Raw genomic sequence first — 13,406 nt, 5'->3', positions numbered from 1 at the left:
CAAATGAAAATTCAATGACAGAAATTAAGAAAATCTAAGCTTTCTTTCTAGTAGGCTTCCAGAATAAGATATTCCTTAAGAACATATGATGTGGGTATCTAAAACCCAACAGAACTTATTAATTCAGAATTTGGGGTGGGGAAAGAATCTGTCTAAATTATTAAAATTCTGACTTACGAAATGTTTTTGAAAGAATCACATTTCTGTTACTTTTGAGTCATGCAATTACTCAAATTTAAATTCAGACCCTCTCCAAGAACGTTATAAATTGCAAATTAGGAGAGGACCAAAAGTCAAAGGTATGTTGACCTCTAAACAGACTATAGGAGAACTGCAAGGTTTGTAATGAAGAACAAAAATACAGGCAATTAAGAAAGATGAGATGGCAAAACAATTTTTACATTTTAAAGTCATTACAGCAGTAGTAATACCTACTAGCTATAAACCATGAGGAAGCCCAGTACTGAGGACAAAAAGGAAAAGGTGCTCTTAGAATTTTTTTTTCAACATTTATTTTAGAATCAGGGGGTACATGTGCAGGTTTGTTACAAAGGTTTACTGCATGATGCTGAGCTTTGGAGTATGAATGAATCTGTCACCCAGGTAGTGAGCATAGTACCCAATAGGGAGTTGTTTAGCCCTTGCCCAACTCCATCGCTCTCCTCTCCGGTCGTCTCAGTGTCTATTTTTGCCTCTTTATGTCCATGAGTACCCAATGTTTAGCTCCCACTTATAAGTGAGAACACACAGTACTTGCTTTTCTGTTTCTGCATTAGTTCACTTAAGAAAATGGCCTCCAGCTGCATCCATGTTGCTACAAATGATTTGGTTCTTTTTGATGGCTGTGCAGTATTCCATGGTGTATATATATCACATTTTCTTTATCCAATCCACTGCTCATGGACACCTGGGTTGATTCCATGTTTGCTATCATGAATAGTGATGTGATGAACGTACGGGTTCATGTGTCTTTTTGGTAAAACAATTCATTTTCCTTTGGGTATATACTCAGTAATGAGATTGCCGCATCAAATGGTAGGTTAACTTCTTTTTTGGTGGGGGGGGCAGAGTCTCGCTCTGTCGCCCAGGCTGGAGTGCAGTGGCGCAGTCTCGGCTCACTGCAAGCTCTGCCTCCCGGGTTCAGGCCATTCTCCTGCCTCAGCCTCCCGAGTAGCTGGGATTACAGGCGCCCGCCACCACGACCGGCTAATCTTTTGTATTTTTAGTAGAGACGGGGTTTCATCATGTTAGCCAGGGTGGTCTCGATCTCCTGACCTCGTGATCCGCCCGCCTGGGCCTCCCAAAGTGCTGGGATTACAGGCGTGAGCCACTGCGCCCGGCCTTTTTTTTTCCTTTTGAGATGGAGTCTTGCTCTGTTGCCCAGCCTGGAGTGCAGTGGCATGATCTCAGCTCATCATAAGCTCCGCCTCCTGGGTTCACACCATTCTTCTGCCTCAGCCTCCCAAGTAGCTGGGACTACAGGCACCCGCCACCACGTCTGGCTAATTTTTTTTGCATTTTTAGTAGAGACGGGGTTTCACCATATTAGCCAGGATGGTCTCAATCTCTTGACCTCGTGATCTGCCCGCCTTGGGTTCCCGGTTAACTTCTATTCATGTAATATTAGTGAGCCAGAGGCTTTTCTGAGCCGAACCAACAGGTTGAGAAAAGCTTTTAAAATGACAATGTGAGCAGCCTGGCTTATGTAAATTGACCAAAGTATCTATGAAGGATATACGTTAAACAAGGTTTCCAAGAGAGAAATGTCAGAGACAAAAAAAATACAGTAAGTTATTAAATTAGTTAAGAAAATGTGAGGTGGTAGAAAGCCCATGGAAACTGCTTGTGCGCAGAAGCTGAGGTGAACTTGAAGAATGAGGAAGGACACTGCTGAGTTAAGAGTCTTCATGAATTTAGAATAAAACAATGAATCAACTTTTGTCACCAAGGTAATAGTCCTGATGTAGAAATCCCAATGTCTATTTCTAAGAAAGTAAACTACAATATCAAATTAACTTCAGCCATGATACTACAGATTGCCTAGTATTTTCCTCTATATTTGGAGTTGGGTTCTTCTACCCCCATTTCTAAAAAGCTGAAAAAACAAATATTCTTCCAAGGATGTTAAGTTTCTTATAAAATAAACAGTGACTCAGCTGAGAGGTCAGAAAAGATTTCTGCAATAATGTAATTTAAAAAGATTTTATTTTGAACTTCTGCCTTGCAAGCTACAAACTCAAAATGGGATGTGATGTTTGCCATATTTGCTGTTTCAGCTGTGATTTACTTTTCCCCCAGCTTAAGTGGGCACAAATGGAGAAAGAAAACAAGTTAATGTTTTTAAATATTTCAGTTCTGAGGCAAACTTATTTTTCACTTTTAGCAGTTAATTTGATGTGGCCATTTCTTTATTCATGCATCTGCCCAATTCATTTATTCAATAAATATTTATTGAGCATCTACTATGTGCCAGGCACTGATCTAGGTTCTACAATAACATTGTCAGCTAGTACAATCACCATGAGATTTCCAGTATGCTGATTAGACAGTAAGTGACTAAAGGGCTACTTTCAATTGGGCAGATCTGAGAAAGTTATTCTGAGATGTAACATTTAAGATAAAACCTGGGTAATAAAAAGCCAACCTTGAAAGATAGAGGAGAAAATTCAGGCAGAAAAAACAGCTAGTGCAAAGGCTAAGTCAGAAACACACTTGACTTGTTCCAGAAATGGAAAGAAGGCTGTAATCTTTGACGAGTTAGGAAGTAGGTAGAGACTAGTGTGCAGGGCTTTGCAGGCTGAGTGAAGAGCTGGATTTCATTCTAATTGCAGTGGAAGCTACTGAAGGATTTTAAGCAGGGCAGTGACATGATCTGACTTACAGTTTAAAAGTGTGCCATAGTGAGTGAGTGCAGCCATCCAGCTGAAGGAGGCTGAGAAAGCATGCAATTGTAGTGCTGGGTCTCTTTTTCCATCACACCCATGGACCTTAAATGGCCTTCAATCACATGTGGCAAGCACACATATCCCTAGTCTATTAACTCTGCTTCTCTCCTAGGCAAACGCTCCAGATCACTTTCTCTCCGGAAACCTCCTCACATCCTCATTCCTCACCGATGGCCTTGCTTCTGACTTCACTGAGAAAATGGACATAATCAGGTGGAAACTTCCACCACCTTCCACATACACAACCATTCCTCCAGGGCCTACATAGGAATGCAGTCCTTCCTATGAGAGGCCCCTTCACCCCCCGCCTCCTCTCTCCCTTCTCCGGCACATTCTCCAGCAATTGTCCTGGCTCACTGCTGCATCACCTGCATCTTTACCTACTCCTCATCAGCACGGAAACCTGCTGTGATTCTTTCTCCATCTTTTTTTTTAAAGGTCTTTTGGTGCCATTTTTTTTAAAGGTCTTTTGGTGCCCTATTTCTTGGGTACTATTTATAGCCAAGTTTTTCTAATGCATCGTCTGTATTCACTGTCATCACTTGTGCTTCTGCTCTTCCCATTCTGAAGAACCTGCTCCAGTGAGACTTGTTATCGCCATCCCGCTCCTGAAATTACTTTTTAATGTTCCAATTACCTCCATGTTGGTTAACTCTGTGGTCAATTCTCACTCCTCATCTTAGACTATCCCCAGCATTTGACTGGAGATGGTGCGTTTGCCTGGGGATAGTCCTCCTTCCTGAAATGGTTGCCTCACAGCCTTCTGGGACCCGTCCCCTGTTGTCTCTTACCTCTGCTTCCTCTCTTAAAGTTGGTGTGCCCTGGGGCTTAGTCCCCTGACCGCTTCTCTATCACCCTCACCGGCTAGTTGATCTCAGTCAATGACAGTTTGTATCTCATTAATATGCCAGGGTCTGAAATTTATGTCTCTAGCTATCTCTCCAGAATTCAAGGCTTGTTTATTCAACTGCTTACTCTACATGTCTTTCCAAATGTCTAACAGATACCTAATACCTCGCATGTCCTAAATTGAACCTGTGATATCCTCAAACCTATTCTACTCACAGCCTTACCCACTTCAGTGGATGTCAATGTTATCCCACTACTTGCTGTGGCCACAAACTTTGGAGTCTTTCCTGACTTTCTCTCATACTCCACGTTCAGTACATCAGGAAGTTCTGTTAGCTCTTATTTCAAAATACATCCAGAGCCTGAACATCTTCACGGCTGCCCTGGTCTGAGTCACCATGATCACCATCCTGAATTACTGCAATACCCACTTATTGGTTCTCATTTCTGCCTTTGTCCCCTCCCATCAGTTCTCTACACAGTGGCCAGAATGACCCCTTAAAATGCAATCAAGGTATTCTTTTTCTCCAATCATCCAGTGGCTCTCCAGCAAGAGCAGAAGCCTTCCAATGCCCTTCCAGCCCTGCACAGCCTCCTAATCTGCCCTTCTCCTCTCACAGCCACACAGGCCAAAGGCTGCATCCCAGACACATCAGGCATGCTCAAGGCTCTGGATCTTGGCACTTGTTTCCTCTGCCTCAAATTATCTTCCCCTAGGTATCCACCTGTCTTGCTGCTTCACCTCCATCAGACTTTTCCTGTCCCTCTATTTCAAATACCAGTTGTGTATCCAACTCTGCACCCACTTTCCAATCCTTCGGTTTTAACCAAAGCAGAAACACTGTATTTTACTTGGTCTACTGTCTATCTCTTCCTGCTATATTTAAATTCCATGAAGCCAGGGAATTTTGTATATTTTGTTCACTGTTGTTTCCCAACACTCGGAACAATTCCTTGGCATATAATCAAAGCTCAGCATTGAATAGATGAAAAAATGTGAACGAAATGGATATAGGAGTAAGGCAATGAAGCAGTCAAGATGACACTGCAAGTTTTAACTTGAGAAACTGGACAGGTGGTGAGATGGGGAAGCCCGAGAGACGACTAGGTTTCAGGGTTCGGTAGAGAATAGAGCTCGGATTTGGAGATATTAATTGTGAGATGTCCATTAGACATCAAATAGACACATTAGTAGTAGGCACTTGGATATATAAGTCTGAAATTTGGAGACTCTAGGGGTTAGAGAGTCAAATATGAGTGGCCATCAGCTAAGTGGTATTTAAGTCATGAAGCCAGATAAGCTTATCTGGTCAGAGAACAGAGAGAGAAGGGACTAGGCCCAGTTTTGTGCCAACCTTAGAGACCAAGCAAAGAAGAGAGTGTTAAAAGAGACTGAAAGGAAGCCAGCAGTGAGGCTGGAGGAAAGCCAGAAGTGTTGTAGGCAGGTGGGACTGGAGAGACCAGCCACAAAGACAGAGGTAATCATAGGCTTGACAGACTCAGGCTCAGTGGAATGAGAGGACAGACGCCGACTGATATGGTTGGAGGACAAAATGGAAGTGAAGAAGCTACAGTCCAGTCCTTGCATCAGTTTTGCTGTGAAGGGGAGCAGAAAAGCAGAATGGTCACGCCCTAGACTCATTTCCAATCACTGCTTCATTCACAAGCATTAAACTCACCCTCTAACCACTCATCTCTCCAGCCCACTTCCTCAAGTACTGGCACTTTAACAAGTCTTCAGCCCCACCACAACCTGGAGGCTCATGCTCTCCCTTCCTTCCTTACCCTGCTTCCTACTTTCCATGGCCCACCACCCAGGCCACTTCTTTGCATTTCACCTTCTCCCTTTCCCCTCTTCTCTCTCCTTCCATCACTGAGGCAAACCCTAACTCTGACCAAGTCAACTCTTAGTTCATTTTATCCCTGCATTCAAGGAGCTAAACCTGGCTGAATCAAACACATAACTATGCTGATCAGCCTTGTTTTAAACTTACAAACATCAATCTCAAGTAGCTCTTGAGGAATATCGTGTAATATACCACATTTCCCTGGTGAATGGATGTTCCTACTTTCGAAGATGATTACTTCACACCAATACTTTTCCCAAGCCTCCAGCACCCCCTCCCACTTCTTCACTCTAATTATTTTACTTTTTAGTTCACTGAGAAAGTAAATTGAGACCACCTCATCCTCCTGTCACAAGATCTACTAACCTGCTTGCATCTATGCCCACACATTCTGCCTTGTTGCAAAGGTCATGCTTCCATTTGTACACTGACTGCATCCATTTCCCCCTCCTATGGGATTATCATCATGCACACACTCACAAAGCTGCAGTATTTCCCATCCTGAAAAAACACCTTCCTCAGATTCCCTCCAGATACCAACTCATTTCCCTGCCCCCACTTCTCAGGTCTCTGGGAGTCTTTGCAGGGTTCCCTCCCTAACTTCATTCCATTTTCTGATCATCACTGCTTTAGAGAGATGCCACCTGTGTAACAGTCTGTCCTCTCCCACCCCATGAAATCCTTTTTTCTCCTTCCCCGTTTATTTCTCATTAGCACTTTTACTACTTCAAATAATATGCTTGTCTCCCCTCTAAAATCTAAGTAATCTCCTTGAAAACAGGAGTCTTTATCTACTCAACCCATACCAACTACATACCGTGGCCACTCGAATCATTGGTTAAATTACAGAAAAAGTATTTGAAAAGGGAGGTTCAAAGGCAGCTCTTCATTTTTAATAAAGGTAAAATACGATAGCATCTTTTTGTGCTGATGGAAAGAATCCTGTAGAAAAATTTGTTAATGCAGGAGTGAGGGATGACGTAGAAGACAGAAGAGATATAGATATAGGCACATTGCTGGAGTTTGAGAAATGGAAAAAAAAATAAGGTCTGGGATGAAACCTCCACTGGTTCTCTGTATGTAATACTATCCTTGGAATCCTTCCCCACAGAGCTGACTGCTGGGATTGTGTTCTGAGAAGACGCCGTTACCCCTTGCATGAGACTGACCAAAGTCTGTGGCACACTGAATTTCATGATGCAGCATGCTTCCCAATAAAAATATGTATTTATTTTGCATAGCTAAAACATTAAAGCCCCAGGATGGTTTAAAAAATAATAGCCTACACTTTTTTTTTTGTATGTACTGTAAACTAAGAATGACATTTTCATTAGTGCCTCTTTTTCTTTCAGGAACTATGTGAAAAACAACATTTGTTTTATGAGTCATCACCAAGAAGAATTAGTGCCAAGACAGCCTCAAAAAAGAAAACCCCAGGAGCAGCTCTTGGAGTGTAGCAAGCTGTGTGGTAGGGGCCAATCCAGGCAGCTTTCTCCAGAGAACTAATGGTCTCAACACCTTCTGAACGTGGACAGTGCCAGAACACTTAGGAGGGTGTCTTTGGACCAGTGTATAGTTGCGACTCCTGTGCTTTCTTTTCAGTGTCATGGAACTGGTTTTGAAGAAACACTGAAATGGTAAAGACAGCCTTTAATCCCCTCTTCCCCAAAAGGAACCTCAAAAGGTAGACGAGGTACAAGGTCCTAAGTGATCTCTTTCTTATTCTGAGCAGGATATCAGGTTAAAAAAAAAGTTACTGGCTGGTTTCATACCTTCTACCTTCACAGAGCAGCCTTTGAATAGACTATGTCCTAGTAAAGACATCAACCTCTGCCTTAAGCTATGTATGTACGGAGGCCAGTCACAGCTTTATTATTCAGACACACAAGTGGTCTGGACATAAGGGTACAGGTTTTGCCTACCAAGACACTGCTTGCACTGGGTCTTACGCAAAAAAGAACCAGAACACACAGTGTGGACAACTGCCCACGTTTTCCATCTAGATTAGGAGAGGGTCCTGGCTAGGATTTTAGTGGTAATTCCTAGTTACATTCAACAAGTATAAAGATTATAGAGCTTATTTTATGAACTATAAACTACAATTTAATGCAAAATATCCTTTTATGAATTTCATGTTAATATTGTGAAATATTAAAATAATTCTGCAATAGTTGAGAAAAATGAGCATTTTTTTCCATTTTTAAAAAGTGCATAGAAAAGACAATTTTAAAATCCTGGGACCATATTTATTTAGAAGTAGCTGTAAGTAAAACATTAGAAAAGGAGTCAGGCCATTAGGTTATTTATCCAAATCTCTTAAGCAATTAGGTTGAAGTTATTAAGTCAAGCCTAGAAAAGCTGCCTCCTTGGAAGGCTTTCATTACAATGTATAGTAATCCACAGTGTCCTGCAATTCTTCACACTCCTCAGGAATATCACTACCTCAGGTTACGGCATACAGGCTACACTCGATGATGACTTTCAGTGACCGAAGACACAATAAATGACATTCAGACATCAGGACAATTCCCTCACATATTCTTCTCTATGATGGCAGCCTGTACAAGCAACATGGGCTTCACCCACACAACGATGAACTGTTCTCTACTTCTCCAGTTGATTTTAAAGACTTGGTAAGAGGTCTCACTAATAAAATTTGGGTGTGATGATAGAAAATCCACAATCAAATCTTGAACCAAGTAACATATTAAATCACTAATACTGTAAGTGATGGAAGACACAGAAAAAACGTTAAGAGCACGAACAACCTAACTTGAAAAAGAATTTTAAAATATGATTAACCTAAACAAAAGAGAATCCTAAGAGCCAGCTCCTTTTTATTTAGCTTGGAATTTTCCCATTGGTTCCTAATAAACTGTCCCAATGTCATATAAGGCGACATGATCTACTACATTCCTTTATAACAATGTGGAGAGACTATAAACCTATGTAAGTAGTAAAACTATAAGATCAGAGACTCAGCAGACTGACTAAAAGGCCTGGATCTGCAGTGTATTATCTGTATTAAAATTGCAGGGGAAACTAAGAGGAAAGGAGATTTGAGATCTCAATTCTATCACAGTGTATTTCATATGCAAGTCAGAGCAAGCATTGTTGTTTGTTTTTGGAAAGAGAAAGGAAGTGTATTCTGCCCCACATTTCCTTCCGTGTTTATAGTTCAAACACTATATATACTTTAGGTATTTTTTGGTTTAGCCATTCATTATAAATGGGCAGGAAACTGTTTATCAACCTAGCCGGTTTATTACTAGTGACCTCGACTTCAGTATCTTGAGTATTCTTTTGCATTTTTTTTTTTTTTTTTTTGAGGCAGAGTCTTGCTCTGTCACCCGGGCTGGAGTACAGTGGCCGGATCTCAGCTCACTGCAAGCTCCGCCTCTCGGGTTTACGCCATTCTCCTGCCTCAGCCTCCAGAGTAGCTGGGACTACAGGCGCCCGCCACCTCGCCCGGCTAGGTTTTTGTATTTTTAGTAGAGACGGGGTTTCACCGTGTTAGCCAGGATGGTCTCGATCTCCTGACCTCGTGATCCGCCCGTCTCGGCCTCCCAAAGTGCTGGGATTACAGGCTTGAGCCACCGCGCCCGGCCCTGCATTTTTATTTTAATATCCCGAGTCTGTAACTAAACAATTTTGTCTCCAAATTTGTATCCAATGTTCATTGTCCCACACCAAATCAAGCTTTTTGATTTTCAAAAATAAAAAGGGGGAAATACTTACAACTTATACATATATATTCACAGTTTTTATTTATAAAAAAAAATTTACAGTACTTATGGAGAGCCAGCAGAAGACATTAGAGCACTCACTTCTTCCCATCTTTGTTAAGGTTAGCGAATTACCCAAGGACACTGCTAAGTGAGGCTCACTCAGCAGCCCTGAAAACAGACCTGGTCACACTGTCTTTACCCTCTCCCTTCAGATAAAGCACTTCGATTAGCTATTGATCTGCCCAGTTTTCAAGTCATGTGAATACTGAAAAGGTTGTATCATCTGGATCTGTACCTTGGCTATATAAGCATGTTTTCCCCCTATTCTACATTTCTTTTTTTGGTGCACATTGCAAAACAGGAGGTGACTTATTACTGTTAATTAAAACTAAATGAAAACGTCAAATCTTTAAGACAGCGAGTTTGTAAGTCTTTCATGTAATTTTATTCTCTATATTTATGAGTTTGGCTATCCTCCTGAATCTTAAAGGAAATAAACACTTTTTTTTTTTTTAAAGGAAAAATAAAAGTCTAAAAATTCCAATGAAATCTTTTGTAAGAAAGAAAAATGTAAGTTCACCTTTGCCTTCCACTTTGGAGTAAGAAGCAGGTTAGGGAAGGCATTGAGAAGAAAAAAGATAAAAATAAAAATAATAAGTGTTGTTCAGTGCAGTGCCTAAGCTAGGTTTTCAAGATTTTATAATATGGTAAGGAAAATGTACTATATATGGAGGTTAGGATGTTGCAACTTTTCCACAAAGCTTTGAAAACATTTTGGAAATACAGGTTTTTGTGGAACACTGTGTTGGAATATTGTCTCCATTAAGTTTCTCCTGAGAAGCTAATTGGACTCTCCACTCAGCTTTACTTCTAGGTATAATCACTGTTGGTTACACTAAACTCCTACACCGAAGTGATAGGGCACAACTACGCTTGATCCTGTATTACCACGTGGGGGCTCCTGGGTGAGCCAGAGACACTGTTTCATAAATGCGTATTTATTATAACTTTAAGAGTAGCAATCTCATATACTGAATAGTCACTCTTTAACTCCATTAAATAAGATACAGCAAGGGGAAGGACAATATCGCACAAAATGGCTTTCAAATTCAAGTGGTGCTATTTGATAATTACATTGTGGCACAGAGGCAGCTTGTGGGCACTTCTTGTTAAAACATCTCCATGTTACCAACTTCTGACAAGATTCTTGGTATAGGCTTGGGCACCAACCCAAGATTAAAGTCAAGAACCTCAATCACTTCTCTACAACTACAGGTGTTGAGTCTTTCCAGAAAAACAAAGATCCAAATGAGGCACCATTCATCACAGCTTCTTTCTCACAGCCATCTAGTGGGTAAGAGGTTTCTCTTCTTAAAACTACAATTTCTTAACCTTTACAAGTTATTTAACATTTTCTATCATATTAAATTAGCAACATAAAACATTATCCTTTATCTATAAACTTCTAGTCTGGTCCTCTAGAGTTTATATACACGTTTTTATTTCTAATCTGCAAGAAAAAAAAATTCCTATTTGTTATTTGGTAACAGAGCATTAAAAGATACTATACACGTGGCGCATATATATATACACACACACACACACACACACACAATACACTTCAAAAAGAAGCCAACACACTTTAGCCAAAGTCTTAAGCTTGCATAGATTTAAAAAAAAAGTATGAATACAATTTTTGTTAAAATAGAAAATGGGGAATAAAAGTTATAGAATGGATATGAAGAGAGATCTTTTCCAAACTTTTATTTGTGCACATTCAATTGAAAAAGATAACTTTTACAGGTTCTTTGGTGCCCATATTCAGCATACAAAAATGTAAAAGACTATTCACAAATAAAACACATTAGCTCAAAATGGAAAAAAATAATAATGACAACAATAAAACAATCTAAGTGCACACTGTGACAGCTCTGCTTATGGGGACATGAGAATTACTGCGAAAATAAATAGAATGTCCTTTTGTAAAAGCAGCAATGTCATGTCTTGTAAACTTCCTTTTATATTACAGCAAGGTTTGGAATAAAATCCAAAGGGACTGGAGCTTACACTGTAGCCGTGAATGAATAAAAGAGTCTATCTCCTCAATTACTGTTGGTCCAGTTTTCCTTTTGAGTCCAATGTGCAGCAGGTTTAAAAGGTGCTCAGTTAGAGATTCTAACCAATTAAGTGGTGAATTATAAAATTTCTTTCCTGCTTTCAAACACAAATGGGTAAATCTGTTCCACAGCAGTAGCAACAGCCTTTACATTGGGCCCTGTAATAAACACAACGGAGGAAGGAGTGAGAAGAGTTGGAAAAGGGAGCACTAGGAAAAACTGATTTTCCAGAATTAAAAATATTCAAGTGGTATAGAATAATATCACGTTAACTGTTTAAAAAAAACTACACATATAATTATACACATAGCCATAATAAGTAAAAATAATACAGATTTTGTTCTGGGCAATTAAAGGACATATGAAACACAAAATGAGGTTATTCATTTTGTTTTAGGGCACCAGACCGAAAAAAAAGTATATAAAAAACTGCATACAAACTATCATGGACTAATACAAAAAGTACTGTAATATAATATGTACATGAAAGGAAGGAGTAACAAATGGGACTAGATAACAGCTATCCTTTTAATCACTATCATCTGGCTTCTGGTTAGGCTACAACAGAGGCTCAGGAATATGCAGGAAAAGCCACCACAATGTTGGGAGACCAGAATGCTGTTTTAAAATATATGGTTTAAAAATCCCCACAGATTTACCACCACTGGGTATCCACATGTTTATTACCAATCTGGTCACTTCACCCTCAGAGCTTATACAAGTCAATAGAAAACAAAAAAAGCACAAGGCTACGAGGTGACCATGCATTATGTTAATTCTTGAACAACTTTATAAAAATGTAATCTTCCATTGAAATTGCTAAAAAGAAACACAAAAAAGGACACTGAAAACTATTTTCATAACATTTATTTTGAATAAAAATGGCTTCACTAATACACACTTACCTCTTTTGAAAGACCCAGGAAACTAACAAATCCACCCGCTGTAAACACTGATGGTCCTTACCACATTCTACCTCGGTGAGGTCCTTCCTGACTCACTTTACCCCCACCCTGCTATGCTTTGCTCATGGGAACCAATTCAATATTACTAACATTTCATAGGATATTCCTGATCTAAGTAAACAATGCATACTACTTAACCACGTCAGTTGTCTTCAGTTTATTATTATTTTGTTTAATATCTACTAACTCAGTTACAGAGTTTTACATATGCATTGTTTTATTATATACTTAGTAGAGATAGATCAATAGGCTTTGGGGCTGCTCAGACATCCGGCCTCCAAAGTGTAGAAACAGAGAACAGAAAGAAGGGAACAAACAGACCTGTCCCCTACCGTCCCATATTTAAGATTCAGGTGGGATCCTGGGAATACGCTTTGAAAGTCCCCAAGGAAGACGGAAAAACCCATGGGATGAGTCAAAACTAAAATGTATTTGTTGAGAGACTAAATTGTTATTTTCCTATATGGCCTGAATAAAGAAAAAACAAAGCTCAAGGACATTGAAGACATTTTCTTTAATTCTTTTTTGCCTAAGGTTGGGCCTGACTCCCAAGCAATGCCTCTGCACAATTTATAATCGTAGTACCATTAAAATGTCACACAGCATGCTAATGCTACCCTCTGACATGAATGCCTAGTTTTCTGAAACCACCCTTTCTCCAAATAAAGATGCAAAAGATATAGCAAGATAAACATAACAGGTACCAATTATATTTAATATTTTGCTTATGTAAAACTTCTCTGAAATTTATAAAATGAATTTCTCATGAGAATTTTAAATATAAGGTATCATAAATTTACAAAAAAATCATACTGTGGATACATATACCAGAATATATATACATATATATACACATATATACACACATATATATACATATATATACATATATATACACACATATACACACATATATATACATATATATATACATATATATATATATATATATATA

At 39.5% G+C, this 13,406-nt stretch overlaps 2 protein-coding genes across 3 annotated transcripts in view; one reads left to right on the top strand and one right to left on the bottom strand.

Moving 5' to 3' along the window:
• Nucleotides 1–8,164, top strand: part of SLC2A12 (solute carrier family 2 member 12) — a 62,650-nt gene extending 54,486 nt beyond the window's left edge. Inside the window, exon 5 of the mRNA XM_023230702.1 lies at nucleotides 6,994–8,164. Coding sequence (XP_023086470.1) covers nucleotides 6,994–7,147 — 154 coding nt within the window. The 3' untranslated portion in view covers nucleotides 7,148–8,164. The remainder of the gene's footprint in view (nucleotides 1–6,993) is intronic.
• A 2,944-nt stretch (nucleotides 8,165–11,108) lies between these two features.
• Nucleotides 11,109–13,406, bottom strand: part of TBPL1 (TATA-box binding protein like 1) — a 36,272-nt gene continuing 33,974 nt past the window's right edge. For both annotated transcript variants that reach the window (XM_023230637.1, XM_023230636.2), the window contains exon 7: nucleotides 11,109–11,644. In XM_023230637.1, coding sequence (XP_023086405.1) covers nucleotides 11,565–11,644 — 80 coding nt within the window. In that variant the 3' untranslated portion in view covers nucleotides 11,109–11,564. The remainder of the gene's footprint in view (nucleotides 11,645–13,406) is intronic.

The sequence above is a fragment of the Piliocolobus tephrosceles genome, chromosome 5 (genome assembly GCF_002776525.5).
Source record: "Piliocolobus tephrosceles isolate RC106 chromosome 5, ASM277652v3, whole genome shotgun sequence".
Taxonomy (NCBI): domain Eukaryota; kingdom Metazoa; phylum Chordata; class Mammalia; order Primates; family Cercopithecidae; genus Piliocolobus; species Piliocolobus tephrosceles.
The sequence above is the reverse complement of the archived record's forward strand: the minus strand, read 5'-3'. Positions and strand labels throughout refer to the sequence as shown.